The sequence below is a fragment of the Triticum urartu genome, chromosome 7A, assembly GCF_056163025.1.
Source record: "Triticum urartu cultivar PI428250 chromosome 7A, HENAU_Tu73, whole genome shotgun sequence".
Classification (NCBI taxonomy): domain Eukaryota; kingdom Viridiplantae; phylum Streptophyta; class Magnoliopsida; order Poales; family Poaceae; genus Triticum; species Triticum urartu.
Window position 1 is genome coordinate 599188328 of NC_141879.1, and position 17892 is coordinate 599206219.

At 49.6% G+C, this 17892-nt stretch overlaps 1 protein-coding gene across 2 annotated transcripts; it reads right to left on the minus strand.

The window, feature by feature from the left end:
• Positions 1-14440: 14440 nt before the first annotated feature.
• LOC125520133 (F-box family protein) lies at positions 14441-17892 on the minus strand. Of its 2 annotated transcripts, none has more exons than XM_048684962.2 (8): positions 17594-17892; positions 17197-17516; positions 17029-17113; positions 16627-16737; positions 15895-16069; positions 15694-15818; positions 15469-15529; positions 14441-14876 (listed from the first exon to the last, which is right to left on the minus strand). In XM_048684962.2, the coding sequence occupies exons 1-8, from the start codon at positions 17795-17797 to the stop codon at positions 14806-14808; spliced, it is 1152 nt and encodes a 383-aa protein (XP_048540919.2). In that variant the 5' UTR covers positions 17798-17892; the 3' UTR covers positions 14441-14805. The 2 variants fall into 2 exon arrangements, with proteins under 2 accessions (XP_048540919.2, XP_048540918.2); XM_048684961.2 differs by having other exon boundaries at positions 17197-17519; positions 17594-17886.

Genomic DNA, 17892 nt, shown 5'->3' on the forward strand with positions numbered 1-17892 from the left:
GGCGCAGCTCAAGAAAATGTTCCTGAGGTGCCTGCACCGACTAGAGAGGAATTTAATGATGATGATCATGAAACTTCAGATCAAGTTGCTACTGAACTTCGTAGGTCCACAAGAACACGTTCCGCACCAGAGTGGTACGGCAACCCTGTCTTGGAAATCATGTTGTTAGACAATGGTGAACCTTCGAACTATGAAGAAGCGATGCCGGGCCCAGATTCCGACAAATGGCTGGAAGCCATGAAATCCGAGATAGGATCCATGTATGAAAACGAAGTATGGACTTTGACTGACTTGCCCGATGATCGGCGAGCCATAGAAAATAAATGGATCTTTAAGAAGAAGACAGGCGCGGATGGTAACGTAACCATCTATAAAGCTCGGCTTGTCGCTAAGGGTTATCGACAAGTTCAAGGGGTTGACTATGATGAGACTTTCTCACCCGTAGCGAAGCTGAAGTCCATCCGAATCATGTTAGCAATTGCCGCATTCTATGATTATGAGATATGGCAAATGGACGTCAAAACGGCATTCCTTAATGGTTTCCTTAAGGAAGAATTGTATATGATGCAGCCGGAAGGTTTTGTCGATCCTAAGAATGTTGACAAGGTGTGCAAGCTCCAACGCTTCATCTATGGGCTGGTGCAAGCATCTCGGAGTTGGAACATTCGCTTTGATGAGATGATCAAAGCATTTGGGTTTACGCAGACTTATGGAGAAGCCTGCATTTACAAGAAAGTGAGTGGGAGCTCTGTAGCATTTCTCATATTGTATGTGGATGACATACTGTTAATGGGAAATGATATAGAATTCTTGGAAAGCATAAAGGCCTACTTGAACAAGTGTTTTTCAATGAAGGATCTTGGAGAAGCTGCTTATATATTAGGCATCAAGATCTATAGAGATAGATCGAGACGCCTCATTGGTCTTTCACAGAGTACGTACCTTGACAAGATATTGAAGAAGTTCAAAATGGATCAGTCAAAGAAGGGGTTCTTGCCTGTATTGCAAGGTACGAGATTGAGCACGGCTCAATGCCCGACCATGGCAGAATATAGAGAAAAGATGAGTGTCGTCCCCTATGCCTCGGCCATAGGGTCTATCATGTATGCTATGCTGTGTACCAGACCTGATGTAAACCTTGCCGTAAGTTTGGTAGGAAGGTACCAAAGTAATCCCGGCATGGAACACTGGACAGCGGTCAAGAATATCCTGAAGTACCTGAAGAGGACTAAGGATATGTTTCTCGTTTATGGAGGTGACGAAGAGCTTGTCGTAAAGGGTTACGTCGATGCTAGCTTCGACAGAGATCTGGATGACTCTAAGTCACAAACCGGATACGTGTATATTTTGAATGGTTGGGCAGTAAGCTGGTGTAGTTGCAAGCAAAGTGTTGTGGAGGGATCTACATGTGAAGCGGAGTACATGGCAGCCTCGGAGGCAGCACAAGAGGCAATCTGGGTGAAGGAGTTCATTACCGACCTAGGAGTCATACCCAATGCGTCGGGCCCGATGACTCTCTTCTGTGACAACACCGGAGCTATTGCCCTTGCCAAGGAGCCCAGGTTTCACAGGAAGACCAGGCATATCAAGCGTCGCTTCAACTCCATTCGTGAAAGTGTTCAAAATGGAGACGTAGATATTTGTAAAGTACATACGGACCTGAATGTGGCAGATCCGTTGACTAAACCTCTCCCTAGAGCAAAACATGATCAACACCAGAACTGCATGGGTGTTCGATTCATCACAATGTAACTAGACTATTGACTCTAGTGCAAGTGGGAGACTGTTGGAAATATGCCCTAGAGGAAATAATAAAATGGTTATTATTATATTTCTTTGTTCATGATAATTGTCTATTGTTCATGCTATAATTGTGTTGTCCAGAAATCGTAATACATGTGTGAATACATAGACCACAACACGTCCCTAGTGAGCCTCTAGTTGACTAACTCGTTGATCAAAAGATAGTCATGGTTTCCTGACTATGGACATTGGATGTCATTGATAACGGGATCACATCATTAGGAGAATGATGTGATGGACAAGACCCAATCCTAAGCATAGCTCAAAGATCGTGTAGTTCGTTTGCTATAGCTTTTCCGAATGTCAAGTATCATTTCCTTAGACCATGAGATTGTGCAACTCCCGAATACCATAGGAGTGCTTTGGGTGTGCCAAACGTCACAACGTAACTGGGTGACTATAAAGCTACACTACAGGTATCTCCAAAAGTGTCTGTTGGGTTGGCACGAATCGAGACTGGGATTTGTCACTCCGTATGACGGAGAGGTATCTCTAGGCCCACTCGGTAATGCATCATCATAATGAGCTCAATGTGACCAAGTGGTTGATCACGGGATCATGCATTACGGTACGAGTAAAGTGACTTTCCGGTAACGAGATTGAACGAGGTATTGGGATACCGACGATCGAGTCTCAGGCAAGTAACGTACCGATTGACAAAGGGAATTGTATACGGATTGATTGAATCCTCGACATCGTGGTTCATCCGATGAGATCATCGAGGAGCATGTGGGAGCCAACATGGGTATCCAGATCCCGCTGTTGGTTATTGACCGGAGAGTCATCTCGGTCATGTCTGCGTGTCTCCCGAACCCGTAGGGTCTACACACTTAAGGTTCGGTGACGCTAGGGTTGTTGAGATATTAGTATATGGTAACCCGAAAGTTGTTCGGAGTCCCGGATGAGATCCCGGATGTCACGAGGAGTTCCGGAATGGTCCGGAGGTGAAGATTTATATATAGGAAGTCAAGTTTTGGCCATCGGGAAAGTTTCGGGGGTAATCGGTATTGTATCGGGACCACCGGAAGGGTCCCGGGGGTCCACCGGGTGGGGCCACCTATCCTGGAGGGCCCCATGGGCTGAAGTTGGAGGGGAACCAGCCCCTAGTGGGCAGGTGCGCCCCCCTTGGGCCTCCCCCTGCGCCTAGGGTTGGAAACCTAGGGGTGGGGGCGCCCCACTTGGCTTGGGGGGCAAGCCACCCCCTTGGCCGGCGCCCCCCCTTGGAGATTGGATCTCCTAGGGCCGGCGCCCCCCTAGGGACCCTATATATAGTGGGGGGAGGGAGGACAGCCGCACCCTAGCCCCTGGCGCCTCCCTCTCCCTCCCGTGACACTCCTCCCTCTCCCTGAGCTTGGCGAAGCCCTGCCGAGATCACCGTTGCTTCCACCACCACGCCGTCGTGCTACTGGATCTTCATCAACCTCTCCTTCCCCCTTGCTGGATCAAGTTGGAGGAGACGTCTTCCCAACCGTACGTGTGTTGAACGCGGAGGTGTCGTCTGTTCGGCGCTAGGTCATCGGTGATTTGGATCACGACGAGTACGACTCCATCAACCCCGTTCTCTTGAACGCTTTCGCGCTTGATCTACAAGGGTATGTAGATGCACTCCCCTCTCCCTCGTTGCTAGATGACTCCATAGATTGATCTTGGTGATGCGTAGAAAATTTTAAAATTCTGCTACGTTCCCCAACAAGAAGGACTGACAAAATCTCCATTTTTTTGCTGTGATGCGCGAGTACAATGTTGTTCTAGGATTCTTTCTGGTGAGTTTCATTTTTCTAAAAGTGTGCTCTACATGGACCATGTATGTGCCTGTTGAAACTGTCAATTCATAGTATAGTTTGCTCTATACTAATCACTTTTTTGTATTTGTGCAAATAGTGGTGCTCGGCTTGATTTCAATGGGAACTGCACAAAATGTTCATGAATACATCAAATCATTCATTTCCACCACAAGAAAGGAGGTGCCGATAAGTTCAAGGTGTTGCAACATATAAGGGCGAAATCATACAAGCTACGCGCGAATTTGGTTGATTTTCGTGGAACTGCACAAAAAGAACAGCTGGTTTATTTAGCACGAGGTGCCATATCAATGTCTGAACTGATGGCAAACCCTGCCCATTCCACAATCGTAGGCATTTGATATTTTGGAATGGGACGCCCTTGCTGTCAGCAGCGTCGATCAATTTTTTCTTTATTCTTTAGTTATTAAGTAAATATTGCCTCAGACATGTGAGTCGCTGAGATGCATAATCATCGATTGTTTTGAATGTTCTCTATGAATTGCCAGGCCTGTGTGTTTGATTGCAATGTACAGAAACACTAAAAAGCTGCTCAAACTCTTTGTACTCCTTCTATTCCTTTTTACTTCGCACTTGTGAAAGTGCATACTTTTTTGTATAAGATTGGTCAAAGTAGAGATACTTTGACTGCAGACAAAACTTGTATGCAGACTAGAAAGGACCGGAGGGAGTACATGTGAAACTGCTTCAAACGAGGTGATAACCCTGGGAATAATGCTAGTACGTATTGTTTTGCATGTTCATCCAATGCCAGTGATACAGGAATTCGAACTAATCGAAATAAATTCATTCATACATGGTCGGATTTCATATAAACATGCCAGATTTCATTACATTTCATACATTCTTCAACTAAAAAGGGGTGCGCTGGAGGTATAATTAATTAACCGAAGCTACCCACGTGTGTCCCACTAAGCCGAACAGAAGCTTCAGTGACTTAATTGCAGGTGCAGTTGCGTAACTGACATGTGGCCTGTTGGGCCCACGTGTCAGTTAGCCAACTGCACCAGCAGTTAAGTAGAAGCAGTGTTATTCTCTAGCAGAACTCCCCGACTCCACGTCGCCGCCAAGAAGCTAACCGTCCGTCAATGGTCAACCCGCCTATCTTGGCTTCAACAGGAGGGTAGCAGCGGTGGCCTTACTTGGACCCGAGCGGCGGCGACCTACCGTGTTCTACTCTTCCTCGATTTCTGTGTGGCGCGGCCTCGTTGGCAGTGGGGCGGGGCCTCAGCGGAGCTGGCGATGTCCTCTGTCTCGTTGCCGGCGGGCGGCGCCTCAGCAGAGCGGTGGAAATCCTCCCCCGCGTTGCCGGCAGGGTGGGGCCTCGGCTGAGCCGGCGATGTCCTCTGCCTCGTTGTTGGCGGGGCGGGGCCTCGGTGGAGCCGGCGGTGTCCTCTACCTCGTTGTTGGCGCCGCGGGGCCTCGGCGGAGCAGGGCCTCGTCGACGCCAGCGGAGCGGGGACTCTCGGAGCCAGCATTGTCCTCTGCCTCGTCCTCAGTCTCGCCAAACAGTGCCTCGCCCGCTTCATCGCCCTCTTTGCTAGCCTCTTTGTAGGCGGCCGCAGCCTCTGCCACCCGCATGCGGTCCCGCCAACGCTCGAGGCGGCCCTTGCGGGCTGAGCGGTACGAGTCGAGCAGTGCCTCCTGCTCCGCCCGCTCCGCGGCGATCTGCTCCTCCGCCTGCAGGTGCTCCTAGAGGAGATGGTGGTTGTAGGCGGCATCGGCCTGCGCCTCCCGGAACTGCTCCTGACGCATCTGCCTCACAGTGTCCACATATTGGGCATGGGCCTCGCCGATGGTCATGGTGCAATGCACCGGCGAGGATGGCGCAGAGGAGGGGGTTGGCGCCGGATCGTCGACTACCATGCTCTCCATTGGGACGTCGTCATCCTCCTGTTGCCTGCCAGCCAGCCGGTCAGCAGCAATGGCTGCCATCTCCTTGTGGTCCGTCGTCCGCCCATCCCGAAGAGCGTTGGAGCACGAGGAAGCCATGGTGGGCAGTAGTGGTGTGGACAGGAGAAAGGGAACGGATGCGGATGACTGCGGCTATGTCCGACGCAGTAGTTTATATAGCAATGGTGGGCAGGCGGAGGGACGGACGTGTGGCGCCGGAGTAGCCGCCTCGGCAACCTCGTATCATTAACGTGGGCGGCAGATGGACGGACGGACAGCACTTGTGTCATTTGAAGGCGGAGCAATCACCTGCACCAGAAAGCGGGGCAGGCGGCGCTGACTGTTTCGAGCGGAAAGCGCGCGCGGGCGAGGAGATGACTTTACTTGGAGAGGATGACAATGGGGACCCACCAGGTCCATATCCTCACGTACGCAAGTGCCTCCTTATTATATATATATATATATATATATGTATAAAACTATACTCCCTCCGTCTAGGTGAATAAGTCGTATTAGAAGGTGCATCACGACCTAGGTGCAAGCAGATTGGTGGAAAAGAAGAATATTTCTCTCTTCTAAACACAACATTTAATCATAGCAGTTAAGAGGATGCCTTATTAGCTACCCATGCAGGCCATCCTAATTCATAGTATGCAAAGCGCTTTTATTTCTTGCCTAATAACCGCATGGACGTGCTGCATGCATTGGTACTTGCCCGAGCAAAAAAAGGGAGGAAAGGGGTTTCCACGGGAGACAATGAGGCAGAGGTGGAAGCGCTCACTGGAGTTATTTATTTTGCTTCCCCCTGGTTTCCTAACATCACGGTCCCACACCATTGTCAACCTATGTAGTAGTCAATAAACGAGAGAATTGCACAAGAAGCGGCCGACAGCTGGGACCAAGCAACTCGAGCAGTATTTGTGTTTTTGAGGTGTGAGCAATGCAGAGTTTTTCGATGTTTAGCCCAGATATTAATTTTTCTCCTCTGATCAACAACGAAAACATCGCTGCAGGTATTAACTGGGCGGGTTGTGGCCCGTCTAACCCAGGCTAGATATCCAGCCCAGATATTAATTTTTCAAGCTGAAAATGGCCAGCCCAGCTATACTTTTTTTTAAGAATACCCAAGCAAGGTCAAGTTGTTACTCTCCGCCCCACTGGGCTGCAAATCTTTCCTATGAGGGATGCATTAGGCTTAACAGGAAAATGGGTTTTAAGAAATAATAAATGGGATGTAATTATAAAAACTGGGCAGTAACTATAAAAAAATGCACCAAACACGTGATTACTTCATAAAATATTGTTTTTGGATATTGAGAATTTTAATTTCATTAATTATTGCGAGCGCAATGTTTCGTTGGATTTTTACGTAATATAAATTTATATTGAAATTGTATTTAATCTGACTAGAAATTTTGGGATAAAAATATTTTAGATCCCATCAAAATGTGGAAATTTTATTGAATTTTGTTTTGAACGGTTGGTTGAAATGGCTGTACTTTTAACAAACTGTAAATGGGCTGTAGTAAATTCCATTAGAATTCAAAAATGGGCTGCACATTCTTACAAATCTCAAATGGGCTATAAGTTCTCTGTCACACACTTCTGGCCTTACTAAGTTGACGCGTCCCTAAAAAAACCGAGTTGAGGCGTATTCAAGGCTTTGTCAACTTATAGTCAACACACGGTTCTAGCAGCAGTGGCCGTTGGATGTCCATCCAATGGATATCGTGCTTCTTCTTCAATCTCGCATATTCTAGCTTCACCTGTCCAAAAAATGATTCCTCCCCCTGACATCTGGGGCGCACCATTTCGGAAGCTGACCTGTGGGCCTACTAAGTTGACGTACCAAGGGCTTTGTCAACTTAGTCAATATAAACGATTCTAGCTGCAGTGACCGTACGATGTCCATCCAACGACCGTAGTGCTTCTTCAACCTCTGGTCTTCTTGCTCCAGCTGCCCAAAGCAGCGCCGATCGTGCCGCCTGCTCCTGCCTCCCGTGGCCGGCTGTGCTGCCGCGGAGGCCTCACCGCCCCCTACTATTCCCACCGCTGGCCAGGCCCTGCGGCGACGGGAGCCTCACACCGCAGCCGAACGAGTGAACCCTCATACTCCTCTCCGCGTGGGAATCCACTGACGCGTCTTCACCGGCTCCGCGTCGTCCCCTTCCTAGGTTTCGCCATCGTCCATCGCCCTGGTGCTCTCGGCGCGGCTTGGTCAATGTGGTCAAGGAACGACTTCCATCGGACGTGGACTGTACGTGGAGAGGCTGACAGCTGGGTCCACAGCGGCAGCAAGGAAGTGCCTCCTTATTACGCCGAAAATAATGATTCCTCCACCTGACAGCAGGGACCCACCAGACGGGCCACCAGTATTTTGTGAAAAAAATCGTTTCCCCTGACTGCTGGGACCCACCGGACGGGCCACCGTATTTCACGAAAAAAACGTTCCCCCCGCTATCAGCTCGGACCCACCGGAAGTGCCTCCTTATTACGCACAAAAAAATAAATACTCCCCCGGCTAGCTGGGACCCACCTTGCTGGGAGGCTGACTTGTGGGCCTACTAAGTTGACGGGGACGAAGGGCTTTGTCAACTTAGTCAATATGAACGATTCTAGCTCCAGTGACCGTACGATGTCCACCCAACGGCCGTAGTGCTTCTTCAACCTCTGGTCTTCTTGCTCCGGTCACCCAAAGCAGCGCCGGTCGTGCCGCATGCTCCTGCCTCCCGTGGCCGGCTGTGCTGCCGCAGAGGCCTCACTGCCCCCTACTACTCTCACCGTTGGCCAGGCCCTGCGGCGACGGCAGCCTCACACCACAGCCGAACCAGTGAACCCTCGTAGTCCTCTCCGCGCAGGCTTCCACTGCCGCGTCGTCCCCTTCCTAGGCCTCGCCGTCGTCCACCGCCGTGGTGCTCTCCGCACGGCGTGGTCAACATGGTCAAGGAACGACTTCCATCGGAAGAGTACTGTATGTGGAGAGGCTGACAGCTGGGTCCACGGCCACAGCCCAGTTTTTTTGTGATTTGCCAAGTAAGTCGCTTTGTCAGGCCTGTTGGGCTGTAAATCTTTCAAGACGAGGAGAGCTTTCATTCGGCTGGCCGAGAAAATGGCCCATCAGTAATGAGAAATGGCTTGTACATTTTTAAAACACATCAAACCGGCAATTAGTTTCAAATATCTTTTTTTATTTTAAGATTTTAAATTACATTAATTTTTATGCGTGGAGAATTTGTTGAATTTTATATTGATATATATTTATTTTTTAAATCAGTTTGAATGTGAGTCGAAATTTCGGGATTAAAAACAGTTCGGACCGCACCGAAATATGCAAAATTTCGTATAATTTTTTAACTGTTGCCATAATATGGGCTGTAATGCTAACAAAAAAATATGGGCTCCAAAAAAACCTTAAGAATTAGCAAATAGGCTGTAAATTATTAGAAATATGGGCAGATGGGCTGTATGCTGTTTTCCATAAATTTGAGGCTTTCCTAAAAAAAGGTTGACGCACAAGCACTGACTGTTGGATGTCCATTCAACGGCCGTCGCGCTTCTTCAATCTCTACTCTTCCTGCTCCAGCCGCTCAAACAAGCGCCGGCGGGACTGCCTGCTCCCTCCTCCTCGCGGCCGGCTGTGCTGCTGCGCAGGCCTCACCGCCCGACCATACTCCCATCGCTGGCCTAGCCATCCCTCTACTCACCCACACCTGCTGTTATTCTCCGGCGACGGCAGACGAACCAGTAAACCCTCGTACAGTCATACTCCCCTCCGCGTGGGAAACAACTGCCGAGTCTTCCCTGCCTCTGTGTCGTCCCCTTCCTAGGCCTCGCCGTCGTCCACCACCCTGGTGCTCTCGGCGCGGCGTGGTCAACGTGGTCAAGGAACGATTTCCATCGGACGTGGACTATACGTGGAGAGGCTGACAGCTGGGTCCATCAGCAAGGAAGTGTCTCCTTATTACGCGGAAAATAATGATTCCTCCACCTGACAGCTGGGACCCACCGGACAGGCCACTGTATTTTGTGAAAAAAATGTTTCCTCCTGACTGCTGGGACCCACCAGCTACATCTTCGCACGCAAGAAAGTGCGTCCGGGCAAAAAAACGATTCACCCCCTGACTGCTGGGACCCACCAGCTACATCTTCGCAGGCAAGGAAGTGCCTGACAGTCGGGACCCACCTGGTCGAAGCGTATGTAGCGTTGTCATTCTGGTCGCGAACGTGTACGTACATACTGGTCGATGTAGAGGCGCGCACGTGTCGTAGTAGAGGCGCGCACGTGTCGTAGTAGAGGCGCGCACGTAGCATGTACACGTACGTACAACGGCCAGGGTGCAAGAAAGAAAATACGGCCACGTATGTGTACATACGGGCGGGGTCTCGAACGCCTACTCACGCATACGTACGACCAGGGCTCGTGTACATGGCTGGATCGGAACGGAGAAACAATGTCGTCGTCGTGTTCATGGGGAGGCAACGGAATGCGTCGTGTTCATGGGGAGGAAAGGGAATGCGTCGTGTTCATGGGGAGGCAACGGAACGCGTGGGAGCCAACCGGCTGGGTCGGAACGGAATGCGTGGTCGTGTTCATCGGGAGGGCTTGGACGGAACAGGCGATGGAAACGAGGCCTGGCATACCGCAGAACGGAGGAAACGGACCTCCTACGTTCGGAACGGGGTCCTGTTGATCGGGAGGGGTCTGGCGTACCGCAAAACGGAGAAAACGGGCCTCCTATGGTCGAAACGGGGGTCTTGTTCATCGGGAGGAGTGTGGCGTACAGCAAAACGGACGAAACGGACTTGTGTTGGAGCGCTACGGTCGAACGGGGGTCTTGTTCATCGGGAGGGGTGTGGCGTACCGCAAAACGGGACTCCACGGGATACTGTTCATCTCCACCGTCGACCCCCTCCAGCCTCCACGAGCTACTGTTCATCCACCGTCGACCTCCTCCAGCCTCCACCTGCGACTGTTCATCCACGGGCTCCTATTCATCCAGCCTCCACCGCGCGCTACTCCACCGGCTACTGTTCAACCAGCCCTCTCCACGGGCTCCTGTTCAACCACCCCTCCATGGGCTACTGTTCATCCTGCCCTCCACCGTCTACTATTCATCCTGCCCTCCACGGGGTGGTCCTGTTCATCCAGCCCCAACCGGCTCGATCGATAGGGTCCTGTTCATCCAGAGGCAACACCACGGGGTCCTGTTCATCCATCCCTTCCCCCGGGAACTGTTCATCCACCCCCCCCTCCGCCGCAACGCTCACTGTTCATCCAGAGGCAGCATCGATCGGTTTCAGTTAGCAACAGTAGCGAAGGAATCGCTCGACCGGGTTCAGTTAACAGCCATCGACCGATCGCTCGGGTTCAGTAATGCGTAGCCTGCAGTGCAATCGCTCGGATTCAGTTAGAGCCCAACGCCTCGCTCGGGTTCAGTTAGAGTCAACGCCTCGCACACACGCGCGTACGTGTATGAGAGAAACGCGCATCGCTCGGCCCCCGACCTCCCACCGTAACCGTGAACTCCCGAAATTTTCCTCGCCCTCGCTTCTATCACGGTTTTTTCCGTCATGGACGGCCCAAAGAATGTCATGCAGTTGCGTCTCCAGCCCGCCCAGGACGAAAAGCCCATTTTCTGTCATGATTTTTTTTCATAGAAGTAGGATCCCACCACATCTATGATGATACCGGTTTTTGTCATAATTATCGTCATAGAAGTGTCATATGTATGACAGGAAAAAAAATCGTTCGGCCCAAAATGTCACGGATGTGTCTTTTTTTTGTAGTGCACCTTGCCAAGAAGGGCTTGATGACGGAGTAGACCTGACGATGCTTGCGACTAAGTGCTCCGGATGTGATGGGGTAGAGGCCGCCAATGCATCTACCGTGGTGTAGGAGTTCCCTCGTTGCCCGATCCTTTATAAAAAAGTAACGAGGGTGAGTTTCAAAGAAGACATTATTATCAGTGGCTAAACGAGACATAGAGGCAAGGTTTTTGTCGGCTTGAGGAACATGAAGAACATCTTTTAGGACTAGATCGCATTTAAGCATAGGGGAATTAATAAAAGCTTGACCAATGTGTCTAATATCCATACCTCCATCGCTTGTTGTAACTGCCGCCTCCTGTGTTGCCGTAGTTGTTGGTGTAGCCGCTGTCGCCCTGGGAGTTGCCGCGCCCGCGCCCACCGCCGCGTTGCGCGTGGTGACCGCGCCCACGGCCGCGTCCACGCGAGACGGCATTGGCAGAGGATTGGCGAAAAGCGGCGCCATGAAGAAGACTGAGGCGGGCGTCGAAGCTCAGGAGCTGACTATACAGCTCCTAGACGATGATCGGCTCCATCTGAGCAGCAAGGGCCGAGACGGCTGGATTATAATCCATGTCCAGTCCGGCCAAGATCTTGGACACGATCTCCGGATCGGAGAGCGCGGCGGCAGTGCATGCAACTTCATCGGTGAGGCTCTTAATCTTGCCAAGATATTCTGCCATAGTCATGTTACCTTTTTACAGGTTCGTAAGCTCGATGCGAGTGTTGATGGCTTGTGCTTGGCTCTGGGCGGTGAACATGTCGTGGATGGCGCGCCAGACTTCCGCCGGCGTCTGGAGCGTGGCCACCTGTGCAAGGATGTCGCGGGAGAGGGAGCCCATCAAGTAACCTTGGAGTTGTTGCTGCTGTGTGTACCAGAGGGATCTGGCAGAGTTCACCACCTATTCTTCTTTGCCGTCCTTGGTAATGGTGAGGGTGGGCGGCGGCGCTGGGGTCTTCACGTCAAGATGGTGCTCCATCTGCGCGCCCTTGATCTGGGGTAGGACGACGACCTTCCAGAGGAGGAAGTTGCCTCTCGTCAGCTTCTCTTGCGGCGGCGATCCGAGGAAGGAGTTGGTGGAGGTGGAGGTGGAGGAAGATGCAAAGATGGAGGAGGAGGCGTCGGTGGTGAGGACACCCATGGTGCTCGGCGTCATGGAGGCGGAGGTGCTGGACATAGTTGCGGTCGCCTGGGTAGCTAGATGCGATCTCTATTCGATCTATCGAGGAAGAGACTCTGTTACCATGTAAAATTAGATGGAAGCGTTGAACCCTTTGCTCGGGCCACGGTTGTATATATATGATATGTGCCGTGGCTTACAAGAATAAATCAAGGAGATCGATCACGTTCGGTACAAGAGATTTGAGGAGATAGAGCAGAAGAAGAGATAGAAAAAAATACAAGTTAAACACCTTTCCTATCCCTATACAACATCTTCTAACAGAAACGACGACAGGGGATCCCGTGGCCGTCGTCACGCGCACCTCCACTGCGTCGTCGCCGACAAGTCGATGATGGAAAAGAGCCGCTGGTGCCGTCGCGGGAAGCCGCGCTCATCGCGGCGGTCGCCTGCCTGTTCTCGTCCTCGAGTCGCGCGACGCGGGCGTGTAGGTCGGCGATGTAAGTGACGGCGTCGGCGTGGAAGAAGACAGCCGGGGCTGTGATGCTCGGGGAGAGGAGTTGACGAGGTGGAGGCGCCACCACTGTCTCCTCTGCTTGGTCGGGAAGGCGTGCGTCGCCTGGGCTGGGCAATTCGGTCGCCTCCTGGTCGGGGCTGCGTGCCCATCTTCTCCGGCGATGGTGCAGCGCCTGGTTCTAAGCTCGCGGACGCGCGGGAGGCAAGGTGCGGCGGTGGAGCAGTAGCAAGGTTTGGTCAAACATGTACAAAGGGGAGCTGCGGCAACGCATGTCCTGGGATGGAGCGGCGGCGGCGCACGTCCTGGGGTATATTTGTCCAGTGTTTCATGCTTATATTATGTCAATCATTTGCAAGTATTGTTTTTGCGTGAAAAAAATGGCAAAAGATCAAAGTCCAAAGTAACATGTGGCAAAATATCAGACAAAGTAACCAGTGGCAAATTGTCAAAGTACAAAATAAATGGCGGCAAAAAATCAAAAACCCCGAGCACGGGGCCAACCCAATGGACTGCTGGGCTGGACGATGCGAAACGCAAGTTATTCCTCCGCTAAACGTGACAGGCCTAAGATCATCACACGCAACATCTTTTTCTTTTGGCCCGTGCTACGCGTCCGTCGGCTGATTTTTTTAAAAGATCAATCGGGTTGTGAGCCGTCAGATCTAGCGCATCGAGCAGATGAGCGGCGCCTTCATCATTGCAACACAAGTCTTGTTGCAGAATTTATTTTTATAACATTAGTCCAGTTGCAGAAAAGTTTTGCATGTTGCAAAAAAAATCGCAACATAGGTCATGTTGTAGAATATTTTTTGTAACAGAGGCCTTATTGCAGAATTTTCTTTATAAAATTTTTACAACATAGCTCTTGTTGCAGAAAAGCACGCAAGAAAAGAGCGTCATAAGAGCTTGTTTGTTGAGAGAGCGAGAGAAAATGGGCTGGCGGCGGAGCGCAATAGGAGCTCAGCTGGGAGAGAGAGAGAGAGAGTTAAGGAGAGAGGAGGAAAGGAGAAAGGGGCTGGCGGTTGCGTCCTCCGACGGTGTTAGATGGGAGTTGGGAGGAAGAGAGTGAAGGACGAATGGTTGACGGCGCTTGCTGAGATTTCCCAAAAATGAAGGCATAAGGGGATAAGGTGCAACAAGGATGCATGGCTCACAGGGACACGTGTCAAGCAGCCTAAACGGTTGATGCACAGGCTGTAATCAGCCGGACGAGGGGAAGCTTTTCCCGATAAAATTGGAGAGAATGCATTCAAAAGCCTAACCTAAGCCTGCTGGTTTTCTTTTCGCCCACCATCTACTCTTGTGCCTCTATGCCACACGATCGTTACCAAAAAAAAAAAACTTTGGATGGAGCTTAGCTAGGCCCATCCAGCTGCAGCGATCAGCAAACCTACCAGCACGCCATCCAATCCATTGTTACGCCAGTACGGTGGTACACACCAAACATAGAACAGAAAGATAAACCAGAAGGTGAAAAACTTGCTGATTTGTATGCTAAATAAAAAAACAGCAACCTCATACATGCCTCGACCACTTCAGTGAATAGGTTACAGTGCCACAAATAGGCACTGTTGTGGGGATTACAAGTGGACAAGTGGTCAAGCATTTATTTTATTACTATTAGGATACATCGCTCATAATTTAGGAAACTACACAACAGCATATTAGCTCCCTCGACTGATCGAAAAGCATACCAGCATTTCTGCTGATTTTGCATTCATAGGCACATCCCCGGAGGTCGAGATCAAGTAAAGTGTACAGTATAGAGCTTCCTGCAGCTTATTTCCCTTGCCAACCAAAAACTTGCTCTCGTGTAGCAAGCACGAGGAGTGAAGGTCTGAAGGATCAAATCCCCGGGAGAATATCAGCAGAACCGCAAAGCATGCTCAAGTTCCTTCTCGTCGGCACAGCTGTAACCCAACTGATAAGCTCGTGCTGTTCACAGAAGCAAAACATGGATCAGTAACTCAAAGCACTGCAATGAATCAACAAACTTATCAAACACAAACAATGAATTTCCATTTACAATAGAGGACTATCTACCACACTACCAGAGTACCACTATTAGTAGGTTATATAGCAATAGTACTCCCTCTGTAAAGAAATATAAACGTCTTATATTTCTTTACAGAGGGAGTAATATATAGAAATTGCAACTCTTTCACTTCCACAGTGCTCTTCTTTGGCTGTGGCCGGCCCACTTGGGTAAGCACATTTTAGATAACCAAATATCACCTAGCAACTAAGCCACTTTCTCCCCCTAAAAACAGAAACTACGCCATCTTCTGCAACATGATCAAACACTCCATAGCAGCAGAAGCGGGCATTTATATTTCTAATAAGTAACTACTCCGATTTATAAATCGACAGCTTGATGCGTGACATCCCTGTAACATGAAAAATGTCCAAATCTACTTCGTTCATAATCTGACATAGCAACTCCACAATATTTAAATTTGCTCCAAGAATAAAACGCAACATGCATGATGGAAGAAAATTTCTCAGTAAATAAAACTCGAATTAGTACCAAATCGTCCAGATCCCATGAATGGCTCTGCTTCATCAGTCACGCCACCTTGCTGCTGATCCTAAAATTGCCAAAAAGTAAAGCTTAGTGATAAGTACGGGATCAGACAAAGATGAATTCGCTCAGGTAAGATCATTCAAACCCGTATCAGGTACATTCTTACAATATATGGCCATTGCAAAGTTTTTATGGATAAAAGAGGATATGCCATGCATTGGGACTTACAGCATCACAAGTGTCCCACTCGTCATCAGGACATAAAAATCTCTCAAAACAGTGCCCAGATATCGTACAGACAAGTAACCCGCTAGCTTGGTCCAAGACAAATTCACGACAGGCATCATCACAGACTGAAAACAGCAGAAAACAACGTTGTCAGGCATGAACAACTATATGTGACAAGTGAGTGAGGAAATATAAATATACCATGTACACGACCAGTCTTCTCACAGATATAAGCATCACCAATCTGCTTATAGTAGCAAGTACTTCCGGAACAAGAATGCCCCTTGACTGCATCATCAGTAAGGCCTCTGCGGCTTTTCCAACTAGACACCTGATCAGCTACTGTCTTATCAAGAACAATCTTGTCGTCGTTAACCTTTAAAATTCAGACAAGAAAGGTTTAAGTTTAGGCCAACAAAAGATAATTCTTTGGAATGTGAGACTGCAAGATAGATTGATGAAGAGTAAATTCCGCAAAACTAGAGATTCATACTACTATGATGGAACTACATATTTAAGGAACTTTTTCATATACTACAGATTTTTACGGGGCATTTTGTCACAGAACTACAGGTTTCCTGTTGCCCTAACTTTCATGGTTTCTTGTGCAGAACAGGTTTTTGGGGCCTAATTTCCCTTCTTGTACCCACATCAAAATGGTTGTGCCAAGTTGCCAACCCACTCAAGAAAATGAGGACTTCAGCAAGTAGATTGAGAAAACCATTTTGGGGAGGTTTGCTTATGGGCCTGGGACATCAGGGACATTCACAAGAATTTCAGTCCACCATAAAATCTGTACTTTTGTGATAAAAACAGCCACTAAATATGTAGCATAGTGAAATCGTTCCTCTCCAATGTTTGTACACTGAACATGTAGTTTTGTGAAATTTACACATAAAAAAGAGATAATAAAGCCAATAAATCAGTGATTACTTCTGAGGGAAGGGGTGCCTGACTCCTTTTTGCAGCCTGCATCTGGATATAGTACTCTTTGAATTCTGTAGGGGTATATCTCACGAATTCAACCATATCTTCTCTGTCTTGCTGGGGTTAAGAACAACAATAACATCATTAGCAAATGCATATATTGCAACATGAAAATGAAATATTTAGCTCTTATCATAACAGAATCAGTAGTTCTGTACACTCAACTGCTTGTGTACATGCACTTATTCTGGAAAAAAGGTACTAGTTCAAATTATATGGAATATTCACATAAAACTAAATGGATATGGCTTATGAACTTCGAAGCTAATTTGTGCGATTTGATCGTCAATGCCCATGGCTTCAACGAGATCAAACTAGAAGTATTAAAGGAAAAACAGGTGGGACTACCTGAATGTAGAGGCTCTTCCAAGCGCACTCCCTGAGTTTCGCGTTAGAGGTAGCATTAGAGGACAGGCCCCATCTCATACAATACCTTACAAAATCAGAAAGGGGTAAAAAAACGTTAGCAAAATTCACAAATTGGAACAGTAGGGCAATATTTAGCTAGTAGCTTACAAGCGGCGCCAAAGGGTTTCGTCAGATGCGGCGGCGTTCATGAAGCGGCACACAAGGGCACACGAGATGAGGTCCTCCGAGGAGAGGAACTTGAAGATCTGCAGGAACAGCTCCGGGGGGACGTTGGTGAACATGCCCGTGTCAATCTGAGGCGGCCCCTCTGTCAAAACCTTTCCTTTTCCCTTCTCCTTCCTCGCCCTCTTCTGACGCTCGTCCTCGCTGCCGCTGCCATCTCCGTCCGACAGCGAATCTTGCTTCCTCTTACCGTTCTTCGCTTCATCATCCACCCCCGTCTCCTTCTCCTCCTCGCCCTCCTCCAGCTGCTGCAATCGAATCCCCAATCACGACAATATTCGATAAGGAAATTAGGAGAGAAAGAGAGATCGAGCGCACTTACGTCGAGAGGATCTTCCTCGCTGGATCCGGAGAGGATCTCGAATTCGAGGAAGCTAGCGAGGCCGTCGACGTCGACGTCCTCTTCTTCCTCGCCGCCGCCGCCGCCGGCGGCTTCGAGCTCACCTTCCTCTTCCAGATCCGGCTGCCCTTCATCGGGGTCGGGTTCCGCGGCCGCCGCGGCGCCCAGGTCCTTCCCGTCGGCCATGCTCGTCCTCCTTTTCGCCGTCCACCTCGCCACCGACGGATCGCCGCTCCTCCCTTACCCTGGAGATATTGGTGCGGTTGGACGATGCGTCACGT